The sequence below is a fragment of the Xiphophorus hellerii genome, chromosome 18 (assembly GCF_003331165.1).
Source record: "Xiphophorus hellerii strain 12219 chromosome 18, Xiphophorus_hellerii-4.1, whole genome shotgun sequence".
Lineage (NCBI taxonomy): Eukaryota > Metazoa > Chordata > Actinopteri > Cyprinodontiformes > Poeciliidae > Xiphophorus > Xiphophorus hellerii.
Genome location: NC_045689.1, coordinates 31,438,579 through 31,460,505, shown reverse-complemented (window position 1 = coordinate 31,460,505; position 21,927 = coordinate 31,438,579). Strand labels below are relative to the sequence as shown.

General features: G+C 40.6%; 1 protein-coding gene across 2 annotated transcripts; it reads right to left on the bottom strand.

The window, feature by feature from the left end:
• Window positions 1–24: 24 nt before the first annotated feature.
• On the bottom strand, window positions 25–21,877 carry gkup (glucuronokinase with putative uridyl pyrophosphorylase). Of its 2 annotated transcripts, none has more exons than XM_032590350.1 (23): window positions 21,719–21,876; window positions 20,023–20,129; window positions 19,877–19,921; window positions 19,639–19,792; window positions 19,487–19,558; window positions 9,817–9,905; window positions 9,590–9,746; window positions 8,717–8,794; window positions 7,699–7,790; window positions 7,493–7,598; window positions 7,337–7,416; window positions 7,181–7,249; window positions 6,322–6,382; window positions 6,193–6,209; window positions 6,045–6,102; window positions 5,846–5,938; window positions 4,809–4,869; window positions 4,466–4,579; window positions 4,142–4,199; window positions 3,541–3,609; window positions 2,608–2,671; window positions 2,451–2,522; window positions 25–555 (listed from the first exon to the last, which is right to left on the bottom strand). In XM_032590350.1, exons 1-23 carry the CDS (start codon window positions 21,773–21,775, stop codon window positions 460–462), a joined length of 1,869 nt encoding a protein of 622 aa, XP_032446241.1. In that variant the 5' UTR covers window positions 21,776–21,876; the 3' UTR covers window positions 25–459. The 2 variants fall into 2 exon arrangements, 1 of the variants encoding a protein (XP_032446241.1); XR_004342769.1 differs by lacking the exon at window positions 25–555 and adding an exon at window positions 2,748–2,816 and having other exon boundaries at window positions 2,480–2,522; window positions 21,719–21,877.
• Between the last annotated feature and the right edge of the window lie 50 nt (window positions 21,878–21,927).

Sequence of the window (21,927 nt, the reverse complement as noted above, 5' to 3'; positions counted from 1 at the left end):
AAAGGACACGAGAAAACACAGCAGGATATTAAAATTTTATTTTTAATTTCAGTATAAAATTATGGTAACTTCTAAAAATATATCTGACATTATAGAAAATAATTACATAATTTGACATAGTTGCTGCTGACAATAATTTCACCAACTCCACCTCTCATATGTAGAAAATAATTACATAATCTTAGATTGATGCTGCTGACAATTTCACCAACTCCACCTAATTTTGTCCCCCTAGCTCTGGAACTTGTTTTTTTTTATTCTAGATGCTGAGACACTGGGAGCCTCACTAACTATTAGTTTAATTCGTTTCATGCAGCTAAGCGTGGATCATGATCTGCTGCGTCCACAGTTACAATAAGGCCAACCAGAGTGAGCTGGGGCCAACAACGGGACTGCTACTCTGCTAAATGTTGTGCTGTGGAACATTTCTTGTACTGATCAGCGGTGACATGGGTCAGGTTAGTGAAGGCCTCCAACGGAGCTGGCAGATGGGATGTACGGTGAGATGACACAGAAGACGCAGCCTGCCTCCTGGAAAGCCTGCCTCATCTCCACCTAGTGGGCAAAAAAGAGACTGCATCAGACACAGGGGCGCACTGGCCTCACACCTCAACATAGAACCCAGGGCACATAGCCCATCACACAAGACTGTGTTGTTGTTTCATGGATATAAAATATATCAAGGACTCATAGTTGTTAGCGTCTCTCTTCCAGACTATGACAGGGTCTTTAAACGTTGCATTCATTGTTGGGTTTGATGAATCACATTTGAATATCACAATGTGATGCAAGGTTGACACAGATATTTAAATCTTTCTCTCTGTCTGATATCAATTCAGACTATACCTGTTCCTGCTTTAGGTCATTTAAAAAAGAACAATGAGAGAATTTAATAAAAACTTTCCATATGTTTCCAAGTATTTGGTAGAATTTACTATTAAATTGTATGAATTGGGTCAGATGTTTTGGCTTGTTTTTCCTTTAGAAGCTCCAGACAATAGTTAGCTGGTATTTCAGCCCATTCCTCCTGGCAGAACTGCTGTAACTGAGTCGGGTTTGTAGGCTGAATTGCCTGCACATGGCTTTCAACCGTTGACCTCCTATGATTTGGGTCATTGTGCATTCGGGAGATCCATTTGTGCTCAAGTTTCAACTTCCTTGCTAATTTATTGAGATTTTGCTTCCATATTACCACATGATGTTCTGTCCTTATGACTTCCTCCTGCAATAAAACACTTACACAAAATGTGGCTGCCAGCCCCGTCCTCAGGCTTGTAAGCTTCTCCATTTCTCCTCCAAATGTGATGATGGCCATTAAGGCCACTTCAATTTGGCACGTCTCCAGGGGTTACGGTTTCTGTCCCCGAGTGCATTTGCAAACTGCAATCTGTTTTTTTTATGCCACTTCAGGAGCAATGGCTTCTTCCTGTCCGAGCGGCCCTTCAGCCCATGTTGGTGCAGGACACTTTTCACTGTGGATAATCAGACTACCAGCGTCAGCAGCATCTTCACAAGATCTTTTGCTTTTGTTCTGCTCTTTTCATGTTCTTCACATGCTCATCTCTGGGACACGTCTCCCTCCAGTTCCTGGTCAGCATGGCAGCTGGACATTCCCATGTTTCTAATTGCATGTAATTCTTTGACCAGATGACCTCAGAACCTTCAGGCATTTTGAAACTGGAGGAACCAGACGTCTAGAAGTCTATGGTTCTCTTGCTGATATCTCGCCCGTCCTTCCTTTATGACATCATCACTTGAGTTTTTACCAAATTGACGAAAATGGTGATTATTAACTAGCAGTACTAAAGTTGCAGCCAAAGTAAGAACGGCATTTAAAATTACTTAGCAACAACAATATTTAGCTTTATGGCAAACAACATAATTTTACTTTTCTAGCTTCCGTAAGCAGCTAGCTGGGCTACAGAGCTAACACTAGTGCAACAAATAATTTGGGCTTTAGCTGTTTTGTTTTTTTTCTCTCATCCTGTTTAAAAAAGCTAATGCCAGAAGCAATTTTAAACAGGTTGTTATTTCCTGCTACCTGTGCAGGTGTTGCTCTCTCCTTCAGTAAAGCCACACATTTCAGAGTTTTATTTGCAAACCATCTTAAGAACCATGCGCACATTTCTTCCCATCTCACAATCATCCACTATTTTGCATGGCTAGCACAGATAATCACAATAAAAATCTATTTAATATTACTACAATGTGACAAAGTCAAACAGTCAGATTGGCTCAATCATCCTCATCCCTTTAATTGTGGAGAAATGGACCTCCCTCCTTTAGTTGAGGGTTCTCTCCACGTAGGATAAATGGGCCTAGACAACAGATGGAAGGATTTGGTGCTTGTGTGAATTTTATTTTTTTTTGCCTTCGTCAACCTGAACCATTTTCTGTTCAACGATTAAAAAATGAGCTTCAGTCCTCAGAGTGAGGGAGAACAGCCTTACCAGCCTGGCCTGGTCCGGACACAGGCCCACCACGGCCCCCCCACTGCCCGGGAGCTTCACTGCTGAGCCAAACTGTAAGATCAGACAGAGTCTTCATTAATTAAATATACGGTGGGTGCTCTTGAGGGAGCTCAGTTCTGCACCTCCTAACACCCACCTGCCTGGCCAGCTGAACCATCCTGAGGTTCCCAGGACCCAGGCAGTCATCAGTGTAGATAGACCTGTAAACCACGTAGCTATTAAATCAGGCAGCTGTACAATCTAAGCATTTATTCAGAAAAGGTAACAAATATTCACTTTGATGTGATGTAGAAGATCATCTATCATAACGATGTGACTCTACAACGGATTAGTACGAGGGCCAGGCTAAGAAAAAAGACATTCAATTACAAAGATATAGTTATAATATTGAGAGAAAAAAGTCGTATGGTAGTAAGTCATAATAATAGGAGAATAATGTCATAATATTAGAGGAATAAAGTCGTAATAATTAAAAGAAAAAAAAACAGTAACACGATGATAAAGGTATAATACTAGTAGAATGAAGTAACAATTTCAAGATCATTCCTACACGAAAAATAAAAAACATGAGGAATATTGAGCATATAGTGAAGCTATATTTCACTATCAGTTTTACAAATATTGATTTCCACTTTCCATTTTCAGAAGAATGGAAACGTAACTGATCTCCATGGTTACGTTTAAAGTTTGTTGTTTCAGAACCCTGTTCGCTTCTGTTCTCTGGTGAACCTCTGAGGTCCTCACACACCAGCTGCAGTTACACACACATTACATCACACACAGGTGGATTCGTCCCACTAGCTCCAAATAGAAATGGAAGCGTTTGATTTTATTTAGGAGTACTAAGCTGGGTGAATACACAAGCACACATTTTCATATGTTTATTGTAGCAAAAATGTGAATAGCGCTACTTTGTGTGGGTCAAGCACATAAAATCCCAATAGAATCAGTTTCTTTTTTTGTCTATTGCATATTTGCGTAGTAACAACAGACTAAGAGTCTTCTGCGGACGCGACAAACACTCGACAAGCAAACACTCTGCATACTACGACAGAAAACCTGGGGTTACCTGCGCAGCTCAAAGTTCTGGTCCATCAGTTGGGCCAGACGAGTCCAGTCTCTGTCTTTAATCGCTGACCTGACGGGAGAAAAACAGCAAACAAAAAAACGTCCTCAGGTCTGAATTTGGATCTGTGAATGAGCTCAGACCCGACTTATCCACGCTGAAGCTAAAAGTCAGAAAACAAGTGAGATTGTTTATTGCTTCTCACTGAGCACACTGCTGACATGCTATCACCAATAGAATCCAGTAACACATCTCTCTCTACACCGTTTGTCATGCATCTAATCTGTCTGTCTATGGAGGGAAAAATTGCTAATAATATATGTAATAAATGAAATAAGAAGTCTAAGAGAATGAAAACAGTGTTTACATGAACAGGTCAAACATACATCATGTGCATAAACATGATCAGATGTACAGTTATTATCCCAATAAGGATACCCAAGTCAGAATTGTAACTTTAGGTGACATCCTAGCTGATACTTTTTCCCCCCATTGGAGCTTAAAAATTGTGATCTCTTAAAAAAAAAAAGTAATTTAAAGTTATTTACAGGACAAGAAATAAGAATCTTGAGTGACAAACACTCCTTAGGATTTTTTTACCTACCTTGCCTGGTCTGTGAGCTCAGCAAAGGTCTTCATCGCCTCGACAACCACTGGCTCCCCTGCAAGTAAACAACTAATATGAAAGCAGTTTAACAAAAGCAGCAAAGAGGTTTTCAGTTTAAAGGTTCTCAAAGTAGTATTGTCAAGGAATGATAAAAAAAAAAAAATCATTCTGTTTGGCAACTTGCTTTCTGTAGGAAATACAAGCATGCCAAACTTTACTGGTTATTTATAAACCAGTATTCAATAAGCGCCTTAAGAGATGAGAGCCATTCCCCTCCGACCCCAAACAACCACACACAGGCTGTTGGACTGGAAGACGCACCGCTGAGCCAACGCTGCCGGATGTTGCTATGGATACGTCCAGAGTCGCTGGGGTCACTCAGGTAGGCCAGCCAGAACGGTGGAAGGTCACTCATGTCCATAGAAGCGTAGTTCCCTGAGAGAGGACAAACGCCACAGGAAGAATTATCCACTGCTGTGTCTCGTTTCTTCAAGATCCACCTGACAAACATCAACATCAACAGCAACTCTTACAACATGACATAAGGACACATTCCATAATGCAGCAGTGAAAAGTAAATTATTTTCAAAGTTATATTCTGTGTCTAAAACCGTTTTATGAAACTACCACATTTCATCATCTGTTTACTTATTGACATCAGTACCGTAGCCTTGCTCATCCATGAGCTTCTTGCTGAAATCCATGTAGACCAAACCTTCATACACCTGCAAGGACAGAGGGACCATGTTTCCTGTCAGTGTTGTTCCAAACAGGTTCTCAAACCTTTTAGAACAAGTCCCACTTCATTATATACTAACTGCCATACTGGCAGACATTTAGAAACAGCGGTGCCTTTCAGTTTGTATGAAACAAAAACATTTTAAATAAGTGGTACTACTGCTTTGATGAAAAGAAGTATCTTAGCTGCACTCAGCACAACTCCTAAGTTCAAAATAGGAAAAATAAGCAGGAAAACAAAACAAAAAATGGAATTCCAGGTAGATAAAGTTGGAGGTTCTCACCCATCTGATCTTAAAACACAGTATATCTGCTACCATTTGGAATATAAAAAAACTCACTTTGGCATAAAATCCACACAAGATGTTTCTTTAGTGCTTGAATGTCTCTAAAATCCAGAAAAATACATTGTTATTAGCTTGTCTTGGTAACTGTTAGCCCGGCCACATAATTATCGAATCCTATTGCTTTTTCCAAGCTGCAATTGGAATATGGAAAAACTTGGAAGCAATGTTATTCCCAGATTTGAAATCCATCTTCAGGAGTAAATGAAATGGAGAATCTGGAGCCAGCAGAAACCTGCTCCCTGTTTACTGTTGACCACTTCACTTCCTGAACGCTGTCAGATCACTGAGTACCTTCTGTTTGAAGTCAAGTTTTAGATTGTTATATATTTTGTACACATGTATGATTTTCCATTTTGGCTTCATCTGTGGGCTTAATAAATAATGACAAGGTGATATTGATTTGGTGGGTTTTTTTCACCTGAGTTAAAACACGTTTAGGAAAATTTTGTCAGATTATCAATACCAGAGCTGACAGAGGGTTTACTTTCGTTTTACCGTTACTGTCGAAAATTCATTAATCCTTCTCTTGTAAATAGCCGATTTCCAAAATTTCATCGAAGCACTAGTGAAGCCAGACACTGTGTGTGGTGGACAAGCTGACCGGGGGTTCACTGACCTGCACCACTCTGTCCTGCAGGCCAGCCGTGATGAACAGCTCATCGGTCTCCACACTCAGGATGAAGTTGGCTCGGATCGATTTGGGAAGATCCTTCAAAACAACAACAAAAAAAAGAAATTAAGAGTAAAACTCAGCAGTCTGCTCTAATCCGACTGATAAGCAGGAGAACAGCGGTCATGGTTTTATGCTTTCTTACATTGTCAGTGATGTTGTAGAACTTCATGAGACACTTCAGAGTAGCTGAAACGATGGCACTGTGATGGTACAATGATAGTGGAAAGTATTTATTCTGTTCACAATGAAAAAGGACTAAATAGGAATATGTGGGGAAACAAACTATATACCTGCTTCCAGCTAGGCCCTTAACAGAAAGAGAAATCATTTCATCAGAACAAGTGAACGTGTTGCTACGTAACCGGTGCTAATCATGCAGTGAAGCAGCAGTTATTCTGTCTGTCTGTACCGATCCTTACCACTTGCCGAGGAATGTTGGTGTCGTACTTCAGGGTGAAGTTTTGCTTTGTTAAAGCAATGCTGCGGCAAAAAGAGAGTGAAATAAGAACTGAGTGTAGCAATGCAAAAAAAAAAATAAAATAAAAAGAAGCTCAATGAATAAGAGGAGAATGTTGTTACAGTAATTTTAAGAATTTTCTTCCTGGAGGTCAGAGTATCAAACATGTTTTATAACAAATGTGAAGTTTCTGTGCTTTGGTTGGATTACATTACTTTATGAATTTGACGAGCTGTTTTATGGTTTAACAGCAGATGCTGTATAGCAAGAACAGTCTGGGACAGGTTAGCACAGCAAAGCGTAGCAGTTAGCTTCGCTTTGCCTGCTAGCTTAAGAAAAAGCATGATGGATGCAGAGCTGAGTTTTCTTGTTAAATGCAGTGCTGATCATTTTATTTAATTACACTTTATGTAAATTAAGAAAACAAGAAAATTATGAAATGGTTATGTGAGAAAAAATGACTAACAATAAAAACTGATAAGTGGAAAGAAAAGTTCTGAGCTGTTGATTTTAATTATTTGTGACTTAATCAGTGAAAACAGAAATAGTTTAATCCAAAGAGAAACGTGATTCTTATTTCAACTGCTTTTAAAAATCGACTTGTTACTACTTGAAATTCAAAACAAAATTTTAAAAATATATACTTTATTGATCCCAAAGGAAAATTAAATAAATCAGATATTTGTCCTTCCATGGAAGTGCCAATAATGTTGAATGTAGTGAAAATAAGTACACAGACGTATAAAACAAACAGAATTTGAAGCAATTCCGGCTAGACGAACTTTACAACGCCACCAGAAGAAGGGAGCTAAAAGCCTCACCCTCGTTTGGAGCAGAACTGGTAGAACTTCTTACACGTAGCCTGCAGCAGCCGCAGACCTCCCAGATACCTGCAAAATTCACAACGGAAGCAGAACGGTTTGTATGAATGCAATCAACGCCGTCCTGCAGCTTGGCCCGAATCTAGGGTCCCTCACCCCTCCCTCCTGCTGATGCAGAACAGATCCTGCAGGCTGCCAAACTCTGTGGGATCATTCAGCGGGTGAGGGACTAAAGCCTGGAAACCACACAGAGTTAGCGTTTCAGTTCAACGTGCCGCCAGTGAAGGTGGTCTACAGGAAACGGCCTGTTACCAGAGTCTGACTCTCCACCAGAGTAACCTCAGCCCAAAAGTTAGAGATGGTCATGGCGATGGTTTTCCCATTGAAACCATCTGAGGGATTTCCCATTAATCCAACCCTGTGATCCAAGATGAGGAAATCTGTATTAAGAGCTTCATCTTGATGAGTTTTAACATTCTAAGAAGAAAAGAGTGACGTTTCACACCTGGCTGTCTTACCTGGCATATGAGCGGCATGTGATTGGTTGAGCGGGGTTGTCCTGTTTCTTGGTGGAGTAGTGAGTCAGCCACTTTGTGTAGTCTGACAAGCCCTATCAAAATAAAGAAGAACTTTATCCCAAAAGTTCCCAAAAGTTTAGCTGGATTAAAAATCCAGCTATAAATAGCAGAATTTTTAATGTTGAAGTGTTACTTAGACATCTTCCCAGAGTTCATTAGCACACAAAGAAAAATTGGTTACTATTATTTAGGTAACATTTATAAAAATTGTTTTATTAACATATTTGTTAAAACTGTCACCATGTCATGAGATTAATAAAAGGCAGAAAATATGCGAAAAAAAGGAAAAAACAAAAATCGAGCTCCTCTGCCTCCTCTCTGTTCCTACTGCCATCTGTAGAAATACAAGTCAGAAAAAACCAATCAGAGCCAGGAGGGTTTTAGCGCCGTCAGTCTTCTCATGTACGCACTGTTCACACCCTTTTCTTTGCTTGTTGCTATGCTACAGCTAGTTCACCAGCCTGTGGTGAATGCTCAAATGCTCAGGGTAGTTAGCATTGCAGTAGATGAAGGGGGATAAATAGTCTTCCTGGAAAGTGTGCAGCGCGTACACAAGGACGATTGACAGCGCTAAGATCTTCCTCCGGGCTCTGATGGGTTGTTTCTGACTGGAAGAGGCGTATTTTTGCAAGTGACAGAAGCAAAGGAGCTCAATTTTTTTTTTTTACAGATTGTCTTTGTCATATTAAAGGATACTTCAGTCAAAACTAATGTATAGATATACAAAATGTGTATATATCTACATAGAAAAAAGCAACAAACTATTTACAATAATTTTTCCTTAAGTTTTTGAGTTTATGTTTGTTGGGAGAAGTGATGGTTATAAAGTCTAACAGCTGCTCAGAGGAAGGATCTGTGACTTTGCTTCTTTGTGCACCTAGGATGCAGCAGTCTGAGCTCTCCAGTTCGGGGGGTGACAATGTTAAACCCGTTTCAGATCCCAGGAACAGATACAAACCACTTGTCCAATGAGCTGGAAGCCAGTAGGAAGCTTCATTCCAAACACGTCCAGCTTCTTCTCATTGATGAGCCACTCCTGGGAACAAAGACGGGACAGGACAGCATGTCAGCTAACTTCACGACAAACAGCTGAAGTCATTTCTGGAGTTTGTCTTCAGAAAACAGCGTGGCTCAGGTTGATGTGGCACTTCTCTAGAGGCTGCTTCCCACAGCAGTCAGCGTGTGATCAGCAATATGAGAAGATGTGGTAACACATACACACACACACACCCACCCACCCATGCACACACAAACACACTCCCACACACACAGAGGACATGACTTCCCTTTCTGCTGCTGTGTGTGCGGAGAGCTTTTTGGTCTGTTTGAACACAAAAGCAGCTCCGACAGTTCTTGATAAGGTTCGAGTTACAGGAACTCAGAGTTAAAGAGTTGACCTGGTTAGAACAGGAAGAGTCCTGCATCACTTGGTTTCAACCTGTTTTATAGCTTATGCAGAAGAAAAGCTTTTATTTCCTGTTTGTGATATTTGTTTTTTCATCTCTACTTAAATATAGGGACATTTTAAATAACCAAAAACAGATCCCTATAGAGTTTGATTTTTTTCTAGAAACTATTCTAGAAGATAGAATGTTGGAAAAAAATTTTTTTGCTCAATATGTTAACAGCATGATGTCAGCAACTGTGGTACTTGTGTTTTGTTAAGCCAAATATTTCTTAGGTGTTCCTTTCACATTGAATAAATGGACTTACATTAGATGTTGATGTTTTGGTCTAAGTGGTGCAACAGGAAGTGAACTTAACTTTTTATGCTGAGAAAATAAGGTCATAATAAAGCCACAAACCAACCAAATGAACATCACCTACGAACCCAGAATAGTCCAAAGGTCCGCTCCGTGGCTCGAGTGTACAGGCTGAGGAAGTTGGACATGTAGGACAGCGTGTCTCTGCGGAGGCAGTAGAACACCACGCTGGCCAGCCGGGATGCTGTCCGCCCTTCCTCGGGTTTTTCCAAGAAGCGAGTTATCCTGGCTCAGAAGCCGAATGGGTTAAAACCAGGAAGAAGCTGGAAGCTGAGGTCCATAGAACCATCCTCACCTGTGGGTCTCGGGACAGACCTCCACGATCCCCCTGGAGCTGCTCCGCTCACCTTCCTCCAGCTCATAGTAGATGATCAGCTCTCCAGGCTGAAACACACACAAGAGAATGAATAAAAACCAACAATCAAACGGAAAATAAACAACCATTGCAAACTGGAGGCCCTTTGACTGCAGACCCGCATCACTACCCTCCACCACAGCTGATTTGAGGTGCTTGTGCTGAGATGCTAGGTTTGGTTTTTCACTATGGTCGAACATCCCCGCACTGGTCTCTTGTGTCTAACGGATGTGGTTGCAAAAGTCTTGTGGTCCTTTAAAATGCAAGACTTTTGTAGTTAAGTCTTGCCTGCAAAAGTAAGCAGATAATGCTGCCATATTCTTCAGAGAAAAAAAACCCCCATAAAACAACCCTTACAAACAAGCCGTACCTGCTAAGTCTTTTTCAACTTGTCCTGTTGTTTTACTGTCCAGGCTGAGACGGAACACTTGGGTTTTTTGTAATTTCTCTGGGCATTGCACAATCTGGCCTTGGGGTCAATTTGTTGGAACATCAACTAATGGGAAGACTGACACTTGTCTAAAATATGTTTGGCCGAGTCGTGAATAAACTTTCTCAGTGGAATTGAGGACTATTTGGAATTTCTGAGACTGATGCACAGCAACAATTGCTTCTCCGAGGTCATTGCTGATGTCTTTTCACCACGTTGGCCTTGTTTTAACACATACCCAGGGGCAGAGCTACATGGGGGTGGGAGGGGACTGGGAGGGCCCCACATGGGATGGTGTTGATGAAGAGAGGAATAAGCACAGTTAAAGACTTTCTGGTAAATTAATTTGTTCCCATGTTATGGACGGATTATTTCAGGCAGCTAAAATATGTGGTTCCCCCTCATAACTTTGGCAAATAATGAGCAAATGTTTTCAAACTTACATGATTTTTTGTTGATGATGAAAGGAATAAGCTCAGTTAAAGGCTTGCAGGTAAATTAATTTGTTCCCATTTTATGGAGGAGGAACGGATTATTTCAGGCAGCTGAAATATCCATTCTCTCCTCTCCTCCCCCCATAACTTTGGGAATTAAAGTGTAACTGTTTCCAAATTCTCAAAAAATGTTATGTGTGATAGCATGTAGTACACTAGAAATTTTCTTAATACAGTAATCTGTCATATTTTACATTAGAACGGGATTTACCAGAAAGTCTACACTCTCATCTTTTCAGGAAGTCTTAATTTTTGTGCCCTGCTATCAGCAGCTTCCATCCTCTTATATCAGCAATAAAAAATTATAAATACACACTACGTGTTGGAAAACTGTGTTTGGTGACTGACTTTTATTTGTCAGGCTTAAGTGACAAAAGTTGGAAAAAGACCGATTCTCTTGGCGTTTAAAATAACACAAAACGGCATAGGAAGACCTCGTTTATTCATTTATTTTTACAATTTTGTTATTCTTCTTTTTAAAACAACAGCTGCCGATTAAACTGAATGTTACAACCTTGACATGATTATATGTGTTGTTTTTACCGAGAAATCGATCAGAAGAGCCGTGAAAATGGTCAGATCCGCCTCTCTGGCTGCAATGCGCGCTCCAGACACAGGGGGAACAGATTTTCACAGGGGAACAGAATTTCGCACAAGACTGTAATAAAGTTTGTTTTGGTCTGTGGCCTTTAAAGAAGCCAAAAGTCATACGCAGTGATGTTGGTTTCAAACCTCAATATGCTGTAGAGCAACAACTATGTTTTCCAGAAGAGGCTAAGCGTACTGATGATTGGTAAATCAAATAAGTATCGAACTATCTACCATCCTAATGAATGTGCAAGGGTGTATTTGGTGTTTTCCAATGACCTCATTCATGTTCTTTACGTTTTCCTTTTTTGTGTTTTTAGTTTAATATTAAACAAGACGAGGTTGCAGTTTACACTTTGACCACAAGATGGCGATGTTATCCCTATACTTTAGTGCTGTGTGTTGACGTGAGAGGCAGGGGTGGGCAATCCTGGTCCTCGAGGGCCGGTGTCCTGCAGCTCTTAGATGTCTCCCTGATTCAACATGTTTGAATCCAATAGCTGAATCACCTCCTAAGTGCAGTCAAGTTCTCCAGAGTCCTGCTAATGACCTCATTATTTGACTCAGGTGTGTTGAAGTAGAGATACATCTAAAATTTGCAGGTGACCGGCCCTCGAGGCCTGGAGTTGCCCACCCCTGGGTTAGCTGCTACTTTTTACACATTTAGATGGCAGTTGTATTCGGATGTGGAAAATTCCAAGTTACCAGTTGGAAAAAATGAACTGCAACGCCTTCTGGAGTCGGATTTTCCACTGGGAAACCGACATCCCCAGTTATGACCGACTTTGCATTTCAATATGGCCGCCCGCTCCCCGCATCAACAGTAGTAAGATCTAGTGAAAAACATTTTTACCCGACACACATGTAGGAGTGCTTCTAAAATCATTTCCGTGTAGCTACTTCAACTATAGACTGAACAAATTAAAAGTGGTGCTTGCTTATTATGAAAAGTAAAGCTTAAAACTAGAAAATTTCTGAAGAAACTTAAACAGGGCCTGCCAAAGTGTGCCTGTCGGTTGGAACCCAGCGTTCTGATGCTACAAATTAGCATCAATGCTAAAGTAAGCTGCAATGTACTCGATAGCATGTGGAGAGTCACAAACATGTTGAGTAACATGGACTTATGCAGTATGTTGAAATTAGTGTACAAGTTAAAATGAGCCATATTTCTAACATTAGCCAAAATGCTGTCAGTAGCATGTGGGGCATCACTAGCATGTTGTCTTACATTGACTTACTCCATTCAATGTACTAAGCGTTGCTAATAAATAAGAAAAAATAGCTAAAAGCTTTTTTTTTAGGGAAAAGGCTAATGCTAATGGAGGGCAGTGAAATGCTAATGCTTGTGATAATGTTAATTCACCGCCTTGCATAACTCAGAGTTCCACCATCATTAACTGGTAACGCAACCCTCCTCCCTAGTAACTGAGTGTTCCGCCATTAATGTAGTTCTAACCATCAGCCATCATTGTAGTTCTAAAGGGCAGCTCTGCCCTCAGCCAACTGTCGTGTGTGAGAGACAGAAAGGTGGAGAAAGAATTCTATCTTTGTGAGACACTGTGAAGTCAAATCAGAAAAAGGGAAAAAAAAAAAAAAAAGACATGCGCACTATGTTCCACACGGACCTAAAAGAGGGACGGACAATGAAAGGAAAAAAGGCGGAAAAGAAAGCCAAACAGAGAAGACTGGTGTTCGGGGACGCTTCATCAGAAATCCTGGAATTTATGCAGATCTGGACAAATCTGTAAACGAGCGGAGAGGCAGCCGGTAAGACAGATCGGACTGCAAAAGTACTGACATCCCGACAGCGGGTCGCCAGCTTTACCGGCCGAATCAACGCTTATAACCGCAGCGTCTGAACTGAAGCGGTGGATTGTAGTGGCAAAGTCTGGAACTGATTGACTGATTTTAATGATTGAATTGATTGTTGTCATTGGGTATTAATGTTAATTATTAATCAATTTAGCATTAGCTATTTATATTTATAAAATAACTATTTATGATTAATATTAAAAGGTGAATATTTGTATATTTAAATAAATTAAAATATTATGGAATTGCAAATATTAATGTGGAATGTATTTTAAAGTTAGAGAACTTAAGTTTAGTTACTTGTTCATTTAACTTTAATTACTTTGTGGGTTTGATTCACAGTGGTTTGCTTAGTATTGTTTATATAGTTTGTAATCATTTGCTTTGTAGTTTGAGTGGAATTGATTTATGTAGAATTACATGCAGATTAGTAATTATTTTTCTTCTTTTGGGTTTGTTTAAAGGTTTTTATCTGCTTTGGACCATTCATGAAATATCATGACGCACATTTAATAAATGGAGGATGAAAAATGAAGAAAACTGCTGGTCCTTTGAGTAAAATCCCTGTTAATAAGAGTTTACATCGTTTGTCCATCCCTTCTCAAGTGGGGAAGCTGCATAAAGTAGAAAATAACTTGACAGACACAGCCAGTTTTTCTGGAGAAAAAAAACAGTCCAAACAACTCCTTCCTGTTCAGGAACGGTGAGACTTATTCGAAAATCGTTTAAAGCGTGCCAGAGGGCTATTTCTCGTCTTTGATAGTAGTAGATTCATATCTGTACCTCAATCACAGTAATAGCAGCGATGAGATAGAGATGGTGTCATCATGACCGACTATCATACCAATAGAGCCATATTTGTGGGCGTGAGGGTGAGTTAAAACTGTTTTGGGGTCAGAAATCCACTCTGTCTGCCTAAGACAGTGCACTAACTTGAGAGGAATATTGAGGCTTTTATTTTGAAATTTTCAGTAAGCTTCATTTTAAAGGGCCACAATAATCCCATGTCTAATAGTGGTTGGGTTAAACCAGTCATATAATGACCAAAACAGCAATTACCTGTTGTGAAAAATATAAAGGCTTTTATTATGTAGGGTATGTGATGCTCTAATTTCGACAGTCCATTGTGGTTGTCAATTGAGGGGTATCAGGATTCGTGAGTCTATATGGTACTTACGTCCTTTGCTCTTCTGCCATCTTGTCTGTATTAAATGTTCCATCAAGATGCTATTTCTATATTTCTGAATGCCAGCTCAGCCTTCGGTAGTAACTCAGTGTTCCAACATCACTGTAGTTTTTAACCCTCTGAATGCACCATTATATGAGGTCAGAATGTTCAGTTCCAATGGTATCAATGACATCAGCGGTTATGACGTCACTCTATGATACCACAAAGGAATCTCTCTCTTGAATGTAGCTCACAGACAGAGTTTTCTCAGACCTGTTCCTCAGTTCTATCACGACAGATCACTCTTCAGAGCACGTTCGAAATTAATCAAAACAAGCGGAATATCGATTCCAGATATTACACGCCTTTCAGAGAAGCAAGAAATTACCAGAACATCAACATGAAGCAACAACAGATTGCTTGTGAACATGAAGCTTTTCCAGCTGAGCTTTCATGGGTCGACATTATGGACCTCAACATCCAAGTCGACTACGACGCTGTCATTTCTTTTGAAGAAGACATAGACAGCCCCATTAAACCGGAAGATGAATCAGCAGAGATCCAGGGGGAATCGGGTCCTTCCGGTGACTCCGAGAGTCCAACATCATTGGAAGTCAAGCAGGAAACAACTCCCTCTGCTGGCTTTGAGATTACCCCCTCAGTGGAAGTCGTGGAAGAAACTAGCCAACACGTCATTGATCTCACAAAGCAGGTAGACGATCTTAAAAAAGAATTGCAGAGTAAGATTTTGGATCTCCATCAGGAGAGAGACCGAAGGATTGCGTGTCAGGCTGAAGTCAAATCACAGCAGGAGGAGATTGAGAAACTGCAAAAAATGGTAGTAAAAGAACATCACCTGCGAGTCAAACATGAACATGGAAGAAACGTGCCAGAGAATAAAGATGCAGCAAAGGTTTCTTGCTCTTCTAAAGTTACAGCCGACAAGACCATTCTTCAACAGCTGGAGTACTTTAAGAGGGAGGCTGAAAAATACGCCTCCCGCAACAAAGGTCTGATAGAAGTCATGGTAGAAGAATACAGAGTGAGACTTAAATATGAAGAGCAGCTCAAAAGTCACACTGAGCAAGCTTCCAAATTCAAAGCCCAGGAAGAAACAATGAAATCTCTGCAGGGCCAGATTGCAGACCTGAAGGTGAAGTTGAAACTTGCTCTGGAAAATAACCATCTTAGAGTCTCCACCCAACCAGAGACCCCCCTGCAGACAGAAGGCTCCCTGCAAACAGAGGAGTCCAAGCAAAGACAGACCTCCAATCAATCAGGGAGGTCTGAGGAAAGACAGACCTTCAATCAACGATTGGTCTCCCATAGCCTGGTTCAGCCTTTTCACCGACCCACTCCCAGGTTGCAACCAGAGGAGTCCAGGCAAAACCAAACCTCCACACAAACATGGAGGTCTGAGGGAAGACAGACTTCCAACCAATCAGGGAGGTCTGAGGAAAGACAGACCTCCAATCAACCAGGGAGGTCTGAGGAAAGACAGACCTTCAATCAACCAGGGGTCTCCCATAGCCTGGCTCGGCCTTTGTGCCGACCCACTCCCAGGTTGCAACCAGAGGAGTCCATGCAAACCCAGACCTCCACACAAACATGGAGGTCTGAGGGAAGACAGACGTCCATGCGACCAACCTCCACTGGTTGCATGGAGGGCCTTCATGTTGGCATTGGTATGAAGGCCAATCTATGCCCGGCTCGACCTTTACGCCGACCCACACCCAGGTGGTACTAACCAAGGTCACTATTCAAACCCATGTTTAGCTAAAACTGGGCATTATTCTGAAATTTGAGGCTTTACACAAATTTGGTAAATAAAAACAAACACAGGCCTCAACGCAAATAAAATTCCTGACTCCAAAATCAATGGAGGAAACACAAGATCAGTTTCAGAGTTCAAAACAGCATAAGAAATATTATTAAAACGTTCCTATATAAAAGCTGATCAGGTAGAATTTCTCAAAAATTAATTGATTAATTGATCTCTCTAAATTGTCCTAAGGTGTGAATGTGTGTGTGCAAGGATAAGTGTGTTAGATGATGGATGGATGAATATTTGTTAAAAGTGTCTGACAGTAGAATGTGAAACAGAGAATCTGTGAAAAGTCCTCTGGCTCTGCTACTGTCCAGAAACGACCAATCAGAACCAAAAGACAAACTTTTGGTTCTGATTGGTTTTTAATGTGTTGAATGTGTCTCAGTACATTCAACACATTAGACTACTAATGTACTGCAGCTACACAATTGGCAGAAATACAACCTAACATTATACCATCATTGTTTATTTATAGAATGATTTAGAAAACAAAATGCTGTACAGATTTCTCAAAACTATTTCGACCCATATTAGAACTTTGCATTGATTTCCTTCATTTTAGTAGCTGCAATTTTGCCTAACCCTAACCAATACTAGTCTATTCCTAACCTTAACTAAAACTTAATTAGCATCTTACCTCTAAATGTTACCCCTGACCCAAAGCAATGACCAAAGTCCAGTCCTAATATGATGGAACTAATGCAGTGTTTCTCCATTCCGGTCCTCTGGCCCCCTGCTCTGCATGTTTTAGTTGTTCCCCTTCTGCCACACACCTGGATTGAATCAGAGGTTGATTAACAGGCTTCTACAGTACTTGATGACTGCAGAAGAGATCATGCAATCATTTGGATCAGCTGTTCTGAAATAGAGACACATCTAAAACATGCAGAGCAGGAGGTTTAAAGACTGGAATTGAGAAGCATTGACCTAATGTGACACTGGACATATAATGGTGCGTTCACACCAAATGTGTTTTGAGCGTCAGGCGCAGCTGGTTTATATTCAAAGTCTATGTGGAGGCGCGTTGAGGGCTATTGCGACGAGCTTCCAGCGTCTTCAACGGTTCAAATCGCGGTGCGATTTGAACCGTTTGGAGTGTTTGACACATCTAACACATCCAACACTCCACATAGACTTTGAATATAAACCAGACTCGCCTGATGCTCAAAACATGTTTGGTGTGAATGCACCATTAGAATGTTCAGTTCCACTGTAATGATGACATCAGCAGTGATGACATCACTCTTTGATGCATCAAATGAATCTCTCTTGAGTGTAACACTCAGACAGTTTTTTCAGACCTGTTCCTGTTTCTGACTTATAAGTTATAAGTTATGAATCTTCTACAGGAGCATTGCTAAAATTATTTGAAGGCACAGAATCAGCCCAGTACAGGTTCACATTCTCAAGTTAGAGAGACTCACCTGGTATAAAGTTAAATTTTCGGTACTGGAATTACATTTGTTACTTTAATGAAAGCACATCATGAATATGTGTACATGTACTCCATCTTAAGTCCAGAGCATACTAGTCTTTTGTTGCTTTTGTCTCCACTAGTTGATATGCATATAAGATATAACATAAACAGCACTATTCAGAGATGCAATGAGTTTATAGCAGTTGTTCGAATTATCTAGTCGTCTGTTGATTTGCAGTAATAATTAATAGCAGATATAGACGGCCCCAAAATAAAATTCTGCTTTGTCCCCATGGAGGCTTGGGCCAGCGGCCCTGATGCTAACATCTCCAGAAAACATATTAAAGATTGTGATTGTAGCATTTGTTACACACACCAGGACTGGTGTCAGTGTAACAGATGTTGATTTTCCTGTAAAAAGTAAAGAACAGGTAGGAATGATGAAACAAATCTGTGCTTCACTGATCCTCCTGGAATCTGTTCTGGTTTAACATTTATTAAACATTTCCAAACAGCACCAGATCTGATCTTTCTTCAAAATAATCATTGTGTCCATGTTATTTTCTTTGTTATTCTATACAATATACTTATTCCTGTAATGAACAGTTTTAGATCCTTTAATACAGAGGATCTAAAACTGCAACAATATAGTTGCAACAATATTATTTTTTAAATCATTTTATAAATAAACAATGATGATATAATGTTAGGTTGTATTTCTGCCAACTGCAAAAATACAGCTTGTCACACATTTAAGTCTAAGAATAACCCCCATTTGTTACCCCCATCTGCTACTGCATAAAGAATATACAATCTATTTGTATTCTTTTTAATACACCAACATGTTCACAGAAAGACACAAAATAGCTAAACAGATTCGACTCATGTAACGTAAAAACGATCTAAACAACATAATACTTTCTAACAACTTCCAGAAGTATTTCATAGCTGATAACTGACGGTATATTAAGCAATCTGTACATAACAACAGAACGCAACAGCTCCTGTGTAGTAGCTTTATACCTCAGCTAACTAGAACCGGGTCGTTCTTTTTCCTCCCCACGCCCGTTAGTTCAGTTGCTATGACAACGGTAAATAAAACACAAAAGAAGTAGAACTGAATTTTCCACCATGTCTGTAGTTCTGACATTTCGCCATCACTGTGGTTCTAAAGAGCAGCTCAGAGGGGCAGACTAAATTCTATGTCTATTTTGAGTCTAACTGACACTGTTTTGTGTCAGTCTTCTGTTTTGAGTTGAATTTGGCTCGTTTTTTGTTAATTATGTCGCCACAGTTACTCGAAATGCCAACAAAACTAATAGTTCCCCCCTCCCGGGGTCGAGCAGTGACTGACGTCAGTCACTGCTCTCACTATGCATTGCTGTGGCAGGTCCCAATGATGGTCGTCGGTGAGAAGTACTGATAACAATGATTTTGTCCGTCGCCATATTGGAAGTCCAACTTTTTTACTTTCCCCCCAACCCCCAAAAAAACAGACATAAGCACAAGCAAGCAATATTTTTCAAAGAAAAATATAGCAGATGAAAATTATACAATAACTAAAGGCTCAGTGTGATTCTTGTCATTCAGAGTCAATCAAAGGTAAACTTTGAAGAAGCAGCAATGTGAATTCTGCTTTCTTATTTATAGTTAACTGTAAAGTGTTTACATATGAATGGAAGTCTACAAAGAAAACAGAAATTTGGGAAATATCTAGAGAACACTTCTTTGTGTATATGACATTTCCCTAACAGGAGCAGTAGATGAATTATGAATGTCAAATTTCACAATTTTGAGATTATGAATAATATCATTATGATGATATCATAATAGCATAATAATTCTTATATCCAGTCACTTCACAGGAGCTCACCTTGGACCTGAAGAAGCGGATAACTTGAGCGATATCAAAGTTCTGATCAGCACACAGCATGTCTCCAGCAATCTGCTCAAACACAGACAAAGAAAAGGCTGAATGTACATGGCCGTGCTACCCGAATGGCCGACATTCTGTCCGCCTCGTACCACAACAACGTCATCGTCCAGCTTGCGGCTCCGTATGACAAGCTCCAGGTCAGCCACGGCCCCAAGCTGGTCCTTCAGGGTCGTGCTGCCATCGTTCACTATGTTCTCCACCGGGAAGTCGTTAGCTGTGGCCCAGCGCTCGTAGTGCTTGTACCTGATCAAAGGAGAGGTAAAGGATTTGGAGCAGCAAGCTCAGGCAGTAAGTCCAGACCAACAGCCGCTTGGTTCTGCTACTCACTTGTCTGCGTTGGTGACCAGGTAGACCTCAGTGAAGAGCTGCCGCCTGGAGAGAAGCAACACGTGACAACAGAAAGTTCTGAACTCTTTACAGGAAAATTCCACATCTGATAGTGTTAGAACAATTCATGTTTCAGTCAAACTTACACATTGACAGTTTCCCACCAGAAGTCGAGAATCTTCTTCCCCCCAGTCCCAGGAAGCAAAGCCTTGGGTACACCGGTCAGATGGCTGTATAAACCTGTGTCGTCATTCTGGGCAAAGAAACAAAGATTCGCCAAAGCTTTACTCTCAATCTCGTCTTCTTTCCAGCTCATTCGTGGTCCAGGTTTTGCTTCGCTGTGGTTTTGTTTTTGAATAAATCCATTCAGGCATGAAATACTCTTCATTGTTCTGGTTCCCGTTGTTTTGGTTCAATCAGAAAATAGTGATAAAGGAAATATAAAGAAAAATTGCAAAAGCATTTCGATTCCAAAATAGCTGTAGGCTTAAAAACTAAGACAGAGGTGTCCAATGTGCACCTATTTGTGATTTTGTGTAAATACAGTGTTTAGATTATTGTAATTCCTTGTATTTAAGGTTGGACCAGAGGAGTCCCTGGAACGACTGGAGCACATGCTGCAGACCGTCTGCTGACCAAAACAAACAGAAGTGAATCTATTACCCCTGTTTTGAGCACCTTCACTGGCTCCCTGTTATTTTTTCTGTCAAATTTAATGTTTATTGATTGTTTTTAAGTGCCTAATCTCTATGGGTCCTACTCTTGCAGCCCTATACTCCATCCAGAGCCCTGAAGTCAACCGACCAGCTTTTACTGGCTGTTCCTAAAGCCAGGTTAAAGACTAGACAGGACAGAGTCTCCTCTGTCTGTTAAGCTTTCTCAGTCAGTAGATCAGTTTAAATCCAGACTGAAAACACTTTTTTCTCCCCAGCCTTCAACAAAAATTAAAGAGAAAAGGGGGGAAGAAAATTGCTGCAGTTGAAATTTGTATTTTATTTCTATTATTAGTTTTTGGTATTTTTACCAATTTCATAATTGTCCTATTATTTTTTTTCCCCCAAAATTAATTTTATCTTCATTTTATTATTTATCTACTCGTGATGTTGTGATTGACTGCATCTTATTGGACCGGTTGATGAGTCAGCCTCCAGCAGTAGTAAGAATTTTCAAGGAGCCAATCAAAGTTGAGTGGTTTAGGTTTGACACAGAAAACGCAGACAACGTGCAGAGGAGGACTAATAAAGGGAATAAATGGCACTTTTTACTGCCTAGGGTGTGATTTTCTCTATGAGCCACAGAGGAGCTTGGTTTAAATTCGCACAAGTACAATCACTCAGAAGTGCTGCCCTATCTCCGTGCCAAATCCCGTAACTCAGCTGGCCCATTTTATGTTTACACTATTTACTTGGGTAAAGCGACACTTCTGTGACATTGTTCTTGTTATCAATTTCAATGGGAGGTTGGGCTCATAAATTCGGGACAATGAAAAGGTAACAAAACGCCGTTCCTCGAACGGAACTACGACTTTTAAAGACCTGCACCCATTACATTGTTACGGAGATCTGCAGAACGGCGCAGTGCAGAGACGGGACGCTGGACATGGCTTCACTTCCCAGAACTTACACAACTCCCAAAGCAATCAGAGCCGAACGTCCCGTTGTGAGGGTACGAACGTGTATGTATCAAAAAGAACGAATCAACAGACACCGATAGGAGCCGGGACGGTGGGAGATGTTTAAAAGCCACTTTCTGTAACGCGGTTCTTCGCAGAGTGGTGGCACTTTCGTGAAGGACGTGAACTTTGCACTGCTTGTTCTGCAACAAACCATAGAGGAAGTTTACCTTAATCTGTGTCTGTAGGACAGTGCCGTGGCCGGCTACCAGCAGGATGCAGATCATGGATGCAGGTCGGGTCGTTCAGGTGAGGCTTTAAAAATGAAGATTCCACCGAGGACCGTCAAGACTCTGACCTTACAAACAGGGTATACTTCCAGGTGGACCCTTCAAATTAAAATACCACCGTTTACAACTCAAGCTAACACATTCATAGA